The 15,816-nt window shown below is 30.7% G+C and overlaps 1 protein-coding gene across 6 annotated transcripts; it reads left to right on the top strand.

The window, feature by feature from the left end:
• Positions 1-1,096: 1,096 nt before the first annotated feature.
• Positions 1,097-6,573, top strand: LOC100798916 (probable receptor-like protein kinase At2g42960). Of its 6 annotated transcripts, none has more exons than XM_041009202.1 (9): positions 1,097-1,249; positions 1,670-1,865; positions 2,319-3,110; positions 3,240-3,344; positions 3,542-3,664; positions 4,663-4,833; positions 4,920-5,049; positions 5,164-5,373; positions 6,133-6,573. In XM_041009202.1, exons 3-9 carry the CDS (start codon positions 2,416-2,418, stop codon positions 6,247-6,249), a joined length of 1,551 nt encoding a protein of 516 aa, XP_040865136.1. In that variant the 5' UTR covers positions 1,097-1,249; positions 1,670-1,865; positions 2,319-2,415; the 3' UTR covers positions 6,250-6,573. The 6 variants fall into 6 exon arrangements, with proteins under 6 accessions (XP_040865136.1, XP_040865137.1, XP_006595757.1 ...); XM_041009203.1 differs by having other exon boundaries at positions 1,098-1,249; positions 1,716-1,865; XM_006595694.4 differs by having other exon boundaries at positions 1,098-1,249; positions 1,716-1,865; positions 2,310-3,110.
• Positions 6,574-15,816: the final 9,243 nt, after the last annotated feature.

Raw genomic sequence — 15,816 nt, 5'->3', positions numbered from 1 at the left:
TTTGATTAAATTGCTACTTTATACATTTGGATATTTTATATTTGTTGACTATATATTGTTATATTAATATAAAAATGTTGTTCCCTATGAAGTTATGATTGAAATACTAAATCCCTATATGCAAGAGTTGAGTACACCGGGAAAAAAATGCAAGAGTTGAACCATATATATAAAATAATATCTTTTAAATGTGGATAAAAAATAATACCTTGACAATAGTTTGAGCCAATAGTAATTTTAAGCTCATATAATAATAGATAATAAAAAATAGTAATTCTAATAGTAATTATTTTAAAAAGGTGAGGAAAAGTGAAAAGGTTTTGTCCGGATTATCTATAATAAAAAATTATGCTTCGAATCAAAGTATCTATTTCCTCCTTTATTGGTGGCTTTTTGTGGCCCTCTAAACCCATACTCAGAAAATGCACAATTTTTTACTCGAGCTTACGATTTTCTCTCGGGAAAGGTCTGAAGATTAAGCTTAGTCAAAACGTATTGACAAAATTACCTCTCACTATAGTCACCCGAATTTTATATCTATTAAGGGCATAGTTAAACATCAAGGCATGCCATTATCTATTAAGGGCAAAAAAACATACCTTTCAGCAAGTTATATTTCGCCTAATATATGTATTTTCGCCTAACCTTACTTGACTAAATTTGAGTTGGTTAAGAAATAATGCAATTTTATTACTTCACTTTTTTTCCCTCCACCATCAATTTGTGTTTATATTTGTTGGTTTTTTCCCATAATTTTTAAAAAATATTCTTTCTTACTAGATATTCAAATGTTGTAGTTTTTTTCCTCTCTCTCAACAATATGAAATAATTAGTCTTGGATTGAACATATCAAGCTCTACTAGGAATTTTTTTTAGATGTGATACATATAGAATAATTCATTCAATAATTTATACAGTATTAAAAATACATTTTTCTTTAAATAATGATATTTTTATTTAATTTAAAAATTAATTTCTAAGATTCTTTTTTTATTATTTTGATTTTAAGATTTTCTTTCCATCTTTGTTTTCTATGATCCGTTCAAAACATAGAGTTAATTTTGGGATGTCCAAAATCCAAAACCCAAAGCAAATTGGAATGGCATGTGAAGGGAAGCATAGTAGCATGGTGCTAAGTTTCAAGATTTGCATAAGATTTTTCCCTTTCACACAAATAGGATAGTTTGGTGAGCAGACATGACATCAGAGGAAGCCTAGATTTGGTGCTCAGCTTCTCTGTTGGATTGAGGTTGACTCTCTCTCTCTCTTCTCTCTCTTCACTTTACCTTTCTTCCTTATTCATTACTCATTACAATTTTCCTTTTTTTTTTTTTCTTTCTTTCTTTCTACCAGCCATCCATAAACACCATACATAACTATTCATTTCACATTTGCTTTCCCTTTACTGTTTCTCTCTCTCTCTCTGTCTCTGCTTTCCTTCATTGCAAACCAAGCTTCCTTTCCAGCTTGGTCTGGTCCTGCCCTCAGACACAACACAGTACCCACCAACCGTTTTTACCACATTTACTCTTTCTCTTCTCTAATTAGTAAAATACAACCATTCTCTCTCTGCCTCTCTATTTTTCCCATCAAAATAAGATTTTTGTCTGGCATTCCCTTCCATTTTCTCTTATATTAATATTTTTTACATTTTATTTTTTTGTTTAAGTGTGGCCCACTTGTTACCTACTGTTGTGCCACTACATCTTTTGCAGCATCTGGATTTTGCTGTAGGGTATGTGTGTTGCTCATCCTCCGGTAATCTTTGCACATTAAGTCTCTCGTCGGTTCAAAATGAGGCGTGAAACCTGTTGCTTCTTTGGGTAGAGGATTCAGGAGTCTAGCTACCTTGGATCACCACAAAGGTAAATGCTTTGTCTTTCTCAATCACTTTTTGGATAATATACATTTCACTTTCTCTTTTGTTTGCTTGGATCATAAGTGATGCTTTCCTGGTTTCGTTTCTTTTTTTCATTAGAAATTGTTGTGCTTATCAACATTCATCAGGTTATTTTACTTTCCCAATGAACTGTGAATCCATTCGGCATGCCTTTTTTATTGTGTTGGTTTTGAAACTGCTGAATTATGTATGCTGCTTCTTGTATTAGTTGGATTCTGTTTTATTGTATGCCATTGCCAATAAAGCCTGAGAGGGGAGTCTTTCATCTTCAAATTTAGCTTACAGGAAATTTTGTAGTCTGAGATTACCTTCAATCATGATTAAGATGCAATTAGTGATTTGTTAAACTCTTGCTTTGGTTGCTGTTTATGGCATTGTTGCAAGAACTGAAATGTTGGCTGTAAATTAGTATGTTCAGATGTGTGTTTCGAAGTCTTGAGTAAGAGGAGTACTTAACTTGAATCCTGTACTTGAGTGGGAATGTCTTGGTTCTACCAGCTGAAGAACTTGTGGGGATGATATTGATTGACTCGGTGCAACCAATTATGTCATCCAACAGTTCTTTGAATATGGAATTGTCAAAGAAGACGTCATTTTTGGGTTTGAAACGATGGGTTTTGATTGGGATAGGTGTCGGTGCATTTATAGTGCTGATTTTGTGTATATTATCGATATGGGCGATGTTTCGGAGAAAGTCTAGGAGATCTCTGGACAAGTATTCTGTATCCCAAATACCAAATTTCTCAAAAGATATCGATGTTGACAAGGTTGGGGTGCAGAGTTCTCATGTTCAACCAGAAAATGTGGTTATTCCTGTTCATGACAAGGCAAGTGACAAGAATTCAGATAATGTATCAGTTCATTTGGGAAATAGCAAATCTGGTGATCCTGATAATATCAGTCAGTGCAGCTCAATTTATCATCATGAGAGAGGATTGAGTTCAATGTCCGCCGAAGAAGGAAGCTCTGGGAATGTTAAGAAGCAATCTACGTTGTCACATGGAGGGCTGGCCACTGCCTCTCCTTTAGTTGGCTTGCCAGAATTTTCTCATCTTGGGTGGGGCCACTGGTTTACACTTAGAGATCTGGAAATGGCAACCAATCATTTCTCAAGCGAGAACATCATTGGCGAGGGTGGATATGGGATTGTTTACAGGGGCAGACTGGTTAATGGAACCGAGGTGGCAGTGAAGAAGCTTCTTAACAACTTGTAAGGATATTTATTTATCAATGGTGTACCCTTTAATTTTTTTTCTTCTGCCAGTTTCTGACACTACACATAAACAATGACTTCTTTTTTAATCTTGTTATGTAATTGAGTTCTGCATTGAATTCCTAGGGGCCAAGCTGAGAAAGAATTCAGGGTTGAAGTGGAGGCTATAGGCCATGTTAGACATAAGCATCTTGTACGCCTTCTTGGATATTGTGTAGAAGGAGTTCACAGGTAAAAAATATTCTTTGTTTTCCTACATTAGTATCCACTAACACTTTGTATTATATTGCACATTCATTCTCAATAATAGTGCCAGCTTTGGGTTTATGATAGTCATATTCTACTTAGTCCGAAATTGGACATAAGCTTTTCTCTGTGTTATGTCTCTTTATCTGTCATAATGAATGTGCTTCCTGATTGATATTCAGGCTGCTTGTGTATGAATATGTGAACAATGGTAACTTAGAACAATGGTTACATGGAGACATGCATCAATATGGAACACTTACCTGGGAGGCCCGCATGAAAGTTATACTTGGCACTGCCAAAGCGTAAGTTCAGGGTGCAACTTAAAATATATACCATGGTAATCTTTTGTATAATCTGGTGCCAAATCACTCGGTATAATTATCATAAATCTCTCATCTCTGAATTTTGATTGTAAAAATGTGTTTCCTTTAATTAATGTTATTACTATTAGTGTTTTGTGTGTGTCAAAATATATCATAAATGTTATTAACTGTTTATTTATGTTTATTGATATATGTTATAGACTTTATATTCTCATATAGTTTGCAGTATATTTAAGCCCATTAGGTTTTTAGTGTAAACAACAATATGCTCTCTGCCCATGGGACCACTGACTATCTTAGGCCATATTTGGATTTGGATTACCAACAATGGGTGGAATGTGATGGAATGAAATAAATTTACCGTTGCATTGTTTTAATATTTTATGATGCAATGGAATTGAATTAGAAAAACTGGTTCCACCCAGTACCCCCAAATTGGGGGGAAGAAAAGGAGCAGTTTTGGATCGAATGGAATGGATTCCATTTCATTTCACTCCATTAGTTCAAACATAGTCTTAGTGAACATGTGACCTATTGTAGTTTAAATATTTTACTTCTTAATTAGTTACAAAATTATTTTTAAGGAAGATTAATAGGAAGAAGCTACAGCAGGCCCAAGAGGGCATTCGGGAGGCCCACGTACCTTGAGGATTATGCTTGAAGGTCTTAGTGCTGCTTGCTCTGCAAATCAGTTAGAGAAACTATTAATGGAATTCTGTTACTAGTGGATTAGCAATTCTGTTATGCTTTTTACCTGCTTTTGTCGTTTTGTGAATGGCTAAGGATTATCCTTTCTGCCTTTGCACTCGTGTAGTAGCCTATAAATACATGAAGGATCAATAAAATGAGCAAGTATTAACCTCTGCAAATTTCATTACCAGTAGCTTAGAGTAGCTTAGTCGTCTGTTCGTGTCAAAGATTCAATGATGGACCTTGTTCTCCTGATTAACCCCTTAGTGTACTGTGATTGGTGGCAGGCTTGCTTATTTACATGAAGCAATAGAACCAAAAGTTATTCACCGGGATATAAAGTCTAGCAACATATTGATTGATGATGAATTCAATGCAAAGGTTTCTGATTTTGGTTTGGCCAAACTTTTGGATTCAGGCGAAAGTCACATAACCACTAGAGTAATGGGAACGTTTGGGTATACAGAAAATTTATTATCTCTTTCCTTATTTTATACTTAAAGGATTTGTACACTTAGGAACTCACTTTTGTTTTGGATTTCAGTTATGTGGCACCAGAATATGCTAACAGCGGTTTGTTAAATGAGAAGAGTGACATTTACAGCTTTGGTGTCCTCTTGCTGGAAGCAGTTACTGGAAGGGACCCTGTAGACTATGCGCGTCCTGCTAATGAGGTGGCTAATTTTTATGAACTCTACCTGCTTGCCAGTTCTAACCATGCTTTCCACCAGAAGTGATCACTGCCTTTCAAATAGCTGATGAGATATTGTTTATCTTCATTATGACAGGTTAATCTAGTTGAATGGCTCAAAACGATGGTGGGGACACGGAGAGCTGAAGAAGTAGTGGACTCAAGCCTTCAAGTTAAACCACCACTGCGTGCTTTGAAGCGCACTCTTTTGGTTGCACTTAGGTGCATAGATCCTGATGCTGACAAGAGGCCCAAAATGAGTCAAGTTGTGAGGATGCTTGAAGCTGACGAATATCCACTTCGAGAGGTTCCCTTCAATATCTTGTCTTCTCATACATAAGTTCTAATGATTAGTTAATAACTTGAGTCTTGAGTCTTTTATCACAATTTTGCATATTTTTTTACCTTGTGTGCATTCTTCTCATTATTCTCCTTCGTACATGTATTGGCTAACCTACCAGGCTACCACCAACTAGAAAGAACAAAACATTGGATGAACTCTCAGGAAAAAAAATTGGGCGTAAAATATGTTTCTGTTTCCTACAAATAATAATTGTTGGTTTCCGTCCTCATAATGTGGCATAAAGGTCACATTAATGAACACTCTAAGATGGCATGTGACATGACATATTTAGTATTTAGATGCATGTTACGTCATCAATAAATCAATAAATGGTGATAGAGACTATTTTCAAAACTTTTAACATAAAAACTAAAACTAATATTTTTTTTTCAAGAACTACAACCAAAAGTCACCATATTAAAACCCAAAATTTGATATTCTTCAGCCTACACAATTTTTATTTACTCAATTAGCATCTCAGTATAGCTCAAAAACAAACAACCAAACAAAGCATAATGTTTTGTGTTTATCATAACATATTAGTGGGAATATACTGTTCAATTCTACCTACTTAGCATTCTGATGCATTATATTATAAAGAGCATGGTCCTCTTTTGTATGCATGTTTTTGGGTGCTTATATACAAAATATTGAAGTATTATATGTTGACAACAAAACACTAAAACGTAAGCTAGACAACTGATTGATAATAATCACTTTCAGGATAGAAGGAAAAGAAAGAGTGGCACTGCCAGCATGGAAATTGAAACCGTGAAGGATATTTCTGGTCCATCTGATGCTGAAAAGATGGGAATTTCTGAAAGCCACGTTGAAGAATAGGATTGACAACCCCATGACTTAGCCTGCAAGTACAATTCCCGTTATACACACGTTATATATATAGTAACTTATCTATACCATATTGAAATATCTCCAACTTTGTGACCTTAAGAAAATTTTGTTTCATCTGAGGATAGAATCAGATCAGAGTGAGCTTTTGTTTTGTTTTGTTTTTGTTTTTAATTGAATGGTTGCCATTGAAGATATGATACACTAGCTAGCCTTGCAAAGAGGGTAGAATCAGTATGGGTGGTGTGAGTATTAGTGTTGTACAGATGCTTTGGGGCCTATCCTTCTTACATGATTGTTGATTTTCTTTCTTAACTTCCTTGACTTTATTATATCCTCGCTTAGTCACACGCTGCTGGAGAGTGGCGATAGTAAAAACGAATATTTTGCTTCAATTTCCATGTCAAGTGACAATATATTTTCCAAGCATGTTGAATGGGGGTTCCTTATGAGATTCTTAGACTTAAGAATCAGTTTTTATACAATTTCACCATTAGAGTCGATAATTGTGATTTTGTATATGGATAATTCATCTATATCTTGTTCATTCTAACAATATTTTCCTTTTGAAATGGTAAATAAACGTGTTTTTTTAGAGATATATTTTTAGTGTTTTACCAATCTAGTTTAAGGTATTTAACTTATTGATACCTAATGATTTTTAGCAAAGTGGTGAAAATGTAGAACTCGTGTAAGAATTTTTCTTTCTTTTTTGTTAAAAAATAAGTTGTCCTTATTCCTTACATTAAAAGAATAATTTCTTGTGTGACTTACTAAAAGAATATAAACATATGAAATAACTTGTGAGATTTATTTTAAGTTTTTAAAGTTTTAGTGTGTTTGTATATCCGTTAAGTTCAACATAATGCCAATCCAAGGCTTAATTGTGTAAAAGGTCTGTTGGACAGCAGTGTAAGCGTAACAGCTTTCCAAACACAGCCTTGCACATTGAAAATTTTAAAACTTATGTGGTAATAGGGCTTATATAAATTAAGAAGTTAAATAGCTTGTGGAGATGTTCGTATGCAGTATTTTGACTTATTTGTGTTATTTTCTCAACAATTTGATTCCTTATCATGCTGCTTCTCTCCCCTCTCCAAATTATTGGGCTTTACGGTTAGATATAGCTAAGGTTTGTCTCTACAGTCACTTATGTGCTTATTATACGTGTAGAAGCAATGTCCCCATGGTTCAAATTCCAACTTGCACAAATTATCTGACAAGAAATGGGCATTAAATCTTTTTTCATTTCTAACAGTATAGTTAATTAAGTTTTCATTTCAAGATGGCCAGCACCGAATGATGCAGTACCCCAATAATTTGTAAAAGTGGTTACTTTCCTTCACAGCACATTGTTGGTTCATGCACTAAAATTGTGAATGGCTAAGCTAGTTATGATTATCTTTTGATTCTTTTCAACATAATTTTTGTTCCATTCCATTGATGCTAGTGTCATAAAGGAATCTTATCTTTCACCAATAAATTAAATTGTACAAACATTTTTGTGGATCTTAGAGAAATAATGAGAAGGGAAAAACTTTTAAATTTGCATTTGTTATTTCAATCCTTTTTTTATTCTCTTATTTCACCCAAACGGAAAGAGAATCTAAACATGGGAGTTTCTTGAGGAAGAACATATTTGGCAGACAGGCAAACAAATGATTCAAGTTGAAGGCTTCAAACGGTGGAAGTGGAATACATAATAATTCAATATTCTGATAAAGTAGACCTATTTTCACGGACTAGCATCTAGGCTTCTTGATAACTATCTTTCTCTTCTGCTACGTTCCACTTTACAAGCTCCATGAGGAATGGGGCAAGTTGGCCCATATTTGCCACAGTTTTTGACTTCTCCTTCCTTCCTTTTATAAACGTGTTATTTACTGCATGTTTTTAAATTAATACTTGGTTCACATGTATAATTGTTAACCTTTTGAGTTGATTATGTTAACCTTTTTTATATTAGTATTTATTTTATTGAAAATTTACAATTAATGGTCTTTTATTTTTTTTTCAATATGTTAACATCTATTTATAACTTACAAACATGTACTACTTCTATACAAGCAATGTTAAGTATGTTTGTTGGAAACATGGTAGTTAGGAACAGAAGAAAAAAACGCATCTATTTTTTTAAAGACGTGGAAGCTATCAGCTACTATTTATTAACTTTAGAGATAATATAGAAATCTACGAATAATTAACCTGCATGTAAGCAACACATGCTAGTTGTACATACAATTTTCATTAGTAAGACTCTGTCTAGTACATGTGAAATATTGAAGAAAAAAAAGTGAAGGGGATAGAAATGCAAAGAAGTGTACGACTTCCCTCGATTGGTACACGTGAAATAAACGAGAAATATTAAAAAAAAAAAAAAACAATTGATGGAGTCCATAGTCATTAACTTCCACTCACTACAGAGAAGATTTGAGTGAAAAACTTGAGGCAACTATCAATAGATATAAACAAAATGAAGATCATATATAAAATGCAAAAAACTTAAACTACAATCCTAACTACCGTAATTGTTTTTAAAATATTATCTTTTTAAAGTAATAAAATTCAAAAGACATTATTAAAAAATAGAAACAAGCCACGTGTAAGACAATTGGGTATGTTTTAAGAGCCCAGCCAGGTTCGAATTGGTTTTTAAACTAGTTTTGAGCTATTTTTTTCAAATAAACATATTTGAATGAAAATTAATTTGGTTAACCAAATTGATTTTGTAGAAACAATATGTTAACCAAATTAGTTTTATAAAATAGTACACTCTTTTTTCTTGAATTAGATTGAGAAAAAATCAACTCGATTTAGATTTGAATACAATTTGATTCAATCCAAACAGATTTTCTTCGCACTCTTACATTTATGGGTGAAATCCAAGTATTGTAATATCTCACAATCTTTTTTATGAGAAAAAACAACATTTTCTTTCCACACGGCAAAACACAAAACGCTACTTTTTTCTCTTAACTGTGAAAACAAGCTCTCTGGTAGACTATGGAGTATGGAAGATGCACATTGCATATAGACAATTTGAAATTTAAAATTCTAAGGGCATCTCCATCACTAGTTCTTAGAAGGAAATTTTAACTTCAAGATCTTAGGGTGTGTATGGTTTATATTTTCATTTTATATTTTCATCTGAAAATTATTTTTATTTTTAAAGGATTAGAATTTTGAAAACATGTTTGATTTGATTTCTTATTTTCTGTTTTCAAGAAATAAAAACACTGAAAATGCATTTTCAAAAGGAAATGTATTTTTAGATTTACTTAAAATTACATTTCTTGCTACCGCGTTTTCATTTTACTCAAAATGAGGTTTCAAAATGTTTTCAAAAATCTAATCAAACGCATTTTCATTAACATTTTTTATTTCTAATGAAAATAAAAATAGAAAACAGTCAAATCAAGCATCCCCTTATTTTTTAAAATTTATTATTGGAGTTAACAGTAATGCAAATCTGATTCTTCCATAACAACCATCAAAATCTACGCTGTTTCCAAAAAAAAAAATTGTCTCTTTGCCCAAAAATCCACGAGAAGCAACTATCATAAATGGGAAAAAGGTGAATTCCCTGAGGATACTATTCACAGGAAGACAATTTGCTATATTCATCTCTAGTGCAAAAAGGTTCAACTTAGAATTTTAGGTTTAGTTTATTGAAGAAGCCCAAAATTCACCTCACCCTCTATGTGTTTGACTTAAAAAAGAAAATGCTACTTGAATAATTAGAGAAATGTAAAAATTCTTCTCCTTTATTATTATTAGTAACATTTTTGGAAGTCACAGAAAGAAAACAAGTTGAAAAAATTCTTCTCCTTTATTAAAAGTTCTTCCACTTTGAGATTTTCTTTGTTATAATGGATTGATTTTTCTCCTAGCTACTTACTATCTTCCAACTTAAATGTTTTCGTTTATCTAATCATACTAGAAAAGTACTTACTAGAACTTATTTCAACTTCAAAGTGGTCATTAAAAGACTGTTTATGTCTAATCCCAAATTATATTACCTTTATTTTTGTCATATGATGTAATGGAAGAAGGGGGCACAAGAGAAAGAATAATTATGTATCAAAGCGATGCGTGGCTATCAATTTTAAATGTCTACTCTAAATAGCACTTGCAAAAACAAAGAGAAAGAAGTTAAATATGAGAATATGATATGATTAGAAGAAAAACTATACATAGCAAATTACTACCCAATTTTATCAATACCATTTAGATAATATTTTTCATTTTTTTTTTACTTCCATCACACGATATACTTGCCAATAAATAACAATGTTTATTGAATAAAAAGAATTGGTTATAAACGCTCCCCAAATGAAATGGGTCTCGATCATTTTTTTTTTGTCGTGGTTAGTGGCAGCAGTATTGAAACAGAAATAAAACCACTAAATATTGATTTGGAAATAAATTCTCATTCTTAACTTTTTTTATGTCCTAACAAACAAAACACAAAATAAAAATTAAAAGGTAATAATCGTCAATTGTCATATTTTCATTAAAGGTGTCGCATAAGTATAAATTTTAATGTTAACGAGATTGGGCTAATGGCAAGATTAATATATTGTACTTTTTATCATTGATTAAATTTAACTTTTTAATTTTTAAGGAATCAATTTGTCAGACTAAATTGAGTATTTATCCTAAAAAAATAATAAGAAAGTTTAATCTTTTCTATAAAATATGAAGAATTTGTTTTACTTAACTCAAAATAAAAAATTTACCTTAATTATTAGCTTAAAGTTTGAATTACTCGGAAGAAATTGCGTTCTATTATTATAATAATTTAAATATAAAAATATTATCCTCTTAATTACTATATTCTGACTTAACTAATTTAATTAATTTTTTCATTTTATCTAACAAAATTTTAAATTTCTCTAGAGTAATTAGTTTTCATTTAATTAGATTGGATGTCATAAATTAAATTTCAATTAAAAAATTAGTTAAAAAAAAAGTCCGTGCATTGAACTGATAATAAAACTATCGTCTCTTACGAAACTGACCCTACAGTCCTCATGTCTTCTTCCTCTTTTACTCTTTTCATCTCGCGTTGTTGGTGTCTTCTTCTTCGTCACAAGCTCCAGCGTTCGATCTCCAACATAATCAATCGTGTATTTAACATAACGATTATGTTGGCCAACAGTAAAAAAAAAAAACATTTTCTTTGTGTAAGTGTAAAATGGTATTATTTTTATTTTTAATACCATTTCTTTGTGTAAGTGTAAAATGGTATTATTTTTATTTTTAATACCATTTTCTTGGTGTTTGAAAGTTTTTTTTATTTTAGTCTTTCTAAGTTTTTTTTAATTTCAGTCCATTTAAGATTTCAAAATTTTCATTTAGAGTTCTAATAAATTCACATAGATCAAAATTAAAAAAAATTATATAGACTAAAAATGAACAGAAATCAAAATTAAAAAAATACAAACTTATAATAATTAAAATTAAACAATTTTTTTACAAAGACTAAATTTAAAAAAATATATATTTAAACTTTTAAAATTTATTAAATTTCTTTGCTTTTCCTACTTTCAAACCAAACAACTTTATCTTATTTTTACTCAACTCCCCTTCTATTTTTCTCAAACGAAACAACTATAATTTTGTCACTCTATTTCTTATCTATTTCTCTTTTCTTTTATTATTTACTTGTTTCTACTCCCTCTATCTTCTTTCTCTCTATCAAACAAAACCGTTTTTCACATAATTTTATATATATTACACGCATACTACTGAGTATTTGGACTTCTAAAATAGAGTAGTATAAATCTATGCTAGTTTCCATAGTAACTAGTATAATTATTTCAAATGCTATTAGAAGAGTATGTAACATGAGTAACCAGCTGTTTCTTATAAATTAGCTTGTTTGGACCCTAGTTATAACATGAAATTAAAAAAATGTAAATCCACCTTCTGCTACTCTTACTTTTGATCGAGTTAACAAGTTGGCAATATTCAAGTCACGTTGATTATGCAATTGGAATGTGATGGAAAGTATTGCCGTTTTAAGGCATTGCTTTGAGGTTGGAACTTGCAAGTCAGACAAAACAAGTCTATTTCTATAAGCAATAGCCACAAGCATGTCACTTTTTCAACCACGGAATCGATTCAAATATCAAAAGTAGAGGGACTTTGCGAGATTGTCGTTGGTGCTTCAATACTTCTTTAGTTCTCCTTCATACACGGCGTCTACTTTTTTGCCAGATAGATGCACCACTTCTTCTGTCTGCATGTCTAATTCCACGTCAACTGATCTTTTTTTCAAGGCTAATGTTATATACCATAACAAAAATATGACTATTCAGTAATATTATTTCGTTGGTATGATGAAATTAGACTTAGATTCTTAGTTAATCAAGATATTAGAGGTGATCGGTTAGAATTTTTAATAAAGATTAATTATTGCTAAAATTCTTACACTCTTAACATTTATGACATGATAAAAAAATCCAATGTACAAATAAGTAAAAGGATTTAGTACGAAAATATTATAATTTGCTCGAGGGATTAAAATTTTATTTTTATAATAAATTGATTTTAAAATTTCCACAATCATTTATAAATTTTAAAAAACTTTAACTGCATTGTAAAATTTACTTGGATTTTTTTAACATGTTTTGTATTCATAAAAAGATTAAAAATAAAATCGTACATGAAATACTACTTCAGTAATGAATTTATTTCTACAAAATAGGATAATTTTTACTGTCCCACATTAATGAAACACTTTCCTTATTGTATCAAGATATGCCTTGCATGTCACTCAAACTTTTATTGGGCAACAACTTTGTTTGTATCCGTATGTGTAGACAAATGAAAAGTCGCTATTGCAAACAAGTTGGGCAACGACAACTGGTGCATTTATATAGCTAGACTATTTTTTCAATTTTGGGGACGGGTAAAAGGGGTTAATTTTACAAACAAATCATAAAAGTAGATCCCTTTTGAAATATTTTATCAAATTGTGGTAGACAACACCGGAAAACTCTAATAAAGTTTCAAATAATATTTGTATTGTTGATAAAATTTGTGTGGCATTCTATTTGTCAATGAGAGATATGTGTCAACTTTTCACATCGGTCTTGTTACAAGAGTGTAGATGTCTCATCCGCTGTTAAACTTTTCACCAAACAGGTATCTCTAACCTATTAATATTTAAATCAATGTATTATTTTATTGATTGAAAGATATTAAATTATCTATAAAGTCACACATTATCTATAAGATACGATTATATTTTACCTTCTATGTATAAGCAAGTGTTTATCTCTGACAATGTCTGCAAGCTCTTAGTTATTATCTATAAGTCAAAAATTATCTATAAGACTACAACAACCCCTATAAACAAGAACTAGTAACGATGTTCAACTAATATAAATACAGGTTTCATCAAACCTCTTAACATAACAATCATATCTGATCAGTCACAAACTCAGCACACGGCAACAAGCATGTGCCCCCTCTCTCTTTCACTCATACGAGCCTTATTAATCATATATTTGAGCGTCAGAGTCATTTATTTTACAGCTCTCTCCTCCTATTAAAGGCACATCTCCTAGCCAACATGTGAAGTTTGAGATCTCACTCAACTACGTTCATCTTGACGTGTCACAATTCTAAATTTTAGTAAGAATAATATTTAAAAATATTGATTTATCAATGCTATGTAGTTATTTAGTGTCCATGTGAGAAACTACGATTTGCTACTAGTATTGGAGTGTCTTAATATTAATAAATCGAAAAGTATATATGACATTATTTAATTAAATTAAAGGCTTTTAGTATTGATTGTCTCAATTTGGTGAAATATTTCAAATTATTTAATACTTCATTTGTAAATTTACCCAGGTTAATCCGCCTTCATTTTTCAATAGGCATCTTGAAAGTGAACTACAATTTCAAGTTAGTCTCTTATGCTAATAAATTAAAAAGAGTCCCTCAAAATAACTTTTGTCTTCCATATTTGTCTTCTATTACAAATAGGTCTCTGAATAGTATCGTTAAAATGTAATTTAATCGTTGCATATAAGTACTAAATTAAATTGCACTTTAATGATAATATCTATCTTAAATGTGTGAGGAAGAATAAATATGAAAGCTATAAACTACTTTTAGGGGCTTCTTAATTTATTTGATTTAGAGATTAATTTAAAATTATCATAGATTTTCAGGGACTAAATTGATCATTTAACCTTTTTAATATGAATGAATCCATAATTCTTTGTGACATTATGGAAACGATTATTGTTAATAACACTTTCTAACACACATTTTTTATTATTGATTAAAACTTATTAAAAAAATAAAAAATCAAGAAAATTTATTAAATAATGTGTCTTATGGAACTCATTAATTTTTATAATTTTTAATAATGAGAGATAATGCCTTCAAAAGAATGAATTAGAAAATAAAACCTACAACATTTTTCTCTCTCCCTTCTCATTTTACCACCAAGTCAACCCTAGAGAAATGATCATAAAAAAATAGTGTAAGAATGCTAATTTCATTGTGTAAACAAAATTTATCTTTTCTATTTAAAAAAAAAAACATGTAAGCGTCTGTTTCCTTGAAATTTTCATTTGACAAAATTTGATATGGATCGATGTATGATTTTTTTTTCTTTAGTTTCTTCTTTTGAAGATAATTTTGTCTAAAACATAGGGAGACGTACACTAAATATGAATATATTTTTCAATGGAGATCAAAACCTTATTTTGTTACATTGTGAGTAATTAATCTCTTTCATTAGACTTAATCTAGCTTAATGGTAATTTCCTATCTGTGTATAGATAGAATTTAACCAATATTTGTTTTGATTAGCTTGGTTAAGTGTGATAAGTTTCCATTTTTTAATTTTTAATTAACAAACTAGTCTCTTGTTCTTTTTTAAAATATTTTTGTTAAAAGAGCTAAAGTATAATATTGTAAATTAATTAAATATTTCACTTGAAATACTAATAAATGAATATATTTTTGGATATGCATGTATTAAAATAAAAAATATTGTCCATAGTGTTGTATTTGACTTGAACAAAATTTATTCTAATAAAAGATACATATAATCTATACTAAAAAAATAAATGAAGATATATTAGAATAAATAATAGGTCTTGATTTTTTTAAGTAGCAAATATTATGATGTTGAGATAGTAATTTTGTGTTGACTAATCGTTGTTAGAATAAACTAAAAGCACACGAGACAGACAAACTGTTAAGGATTCAAATTTTGTCGCGAGAAAGGTGAAGCTTATTAAAAAGCTTCTATGGCGACAGAGAAAACGATAAATCAATAATGGAGGCACTAAATGATTCATTCATGGAATTAATTAAGACGGTTTGGATGGTACACAGTTTGTTAATTAGTTCCGTTAATTATGGTAAACCGAATTTATAGCCATAATGATTTGGACTTCTGCGATCTACAAAAGTTGTGATAATGTTTTACGTGGGAAAAAAATAAATCAGTTTTGTCACTTTTTATTTGTCTCGTGATCATTTAGAATTTGTTTATATATGGAATATTTTTCCTTCGTTTTCACA

This window comes from Glycine max, chromosome 14, assembly GCF_000004515.6.
Source record: "Glycine max cultivar Williams 82 chromosome 14, Glycine_max_v4.0, whole genome shotgun sequence".
Classification (NCBI taxonomy): Eukaryota; Viridiplantae; Streptophyta; class Magnoliopsida; order Fabales; family Fabaceae; genus Glycine; species Glycine max.
Note: the sequence above shows the minus strand (reverse complement) of the source record. Positions and strands in the feature narration are given on the sequence as shown.

Excerpts from the sequence above, each read along its gene's own strand:
- LOC100798916 (XM_041009202.1), top strand. The coding sequence starts at position 2,416 with ATGATATTGATTGACTCGGTGCAACCAATTATGTCATCCAACAGTTCT. Across the intron at positions 3,111-3,239 it reads AAGAAGCTTCTTAACAACTT|GGGCCAAGCTGAGAAAGAAT; the intron begins GTAAGGATATTT and ends TTGAATTCCTAG. Across the intron at positions 3,345-3,541 it reads TGTGTAGAAGGAGTTCACAG|GCTGCTTGTGTATGAATATG; the intron begins GTAAAAAATATT and ends ATTGATATTCAG.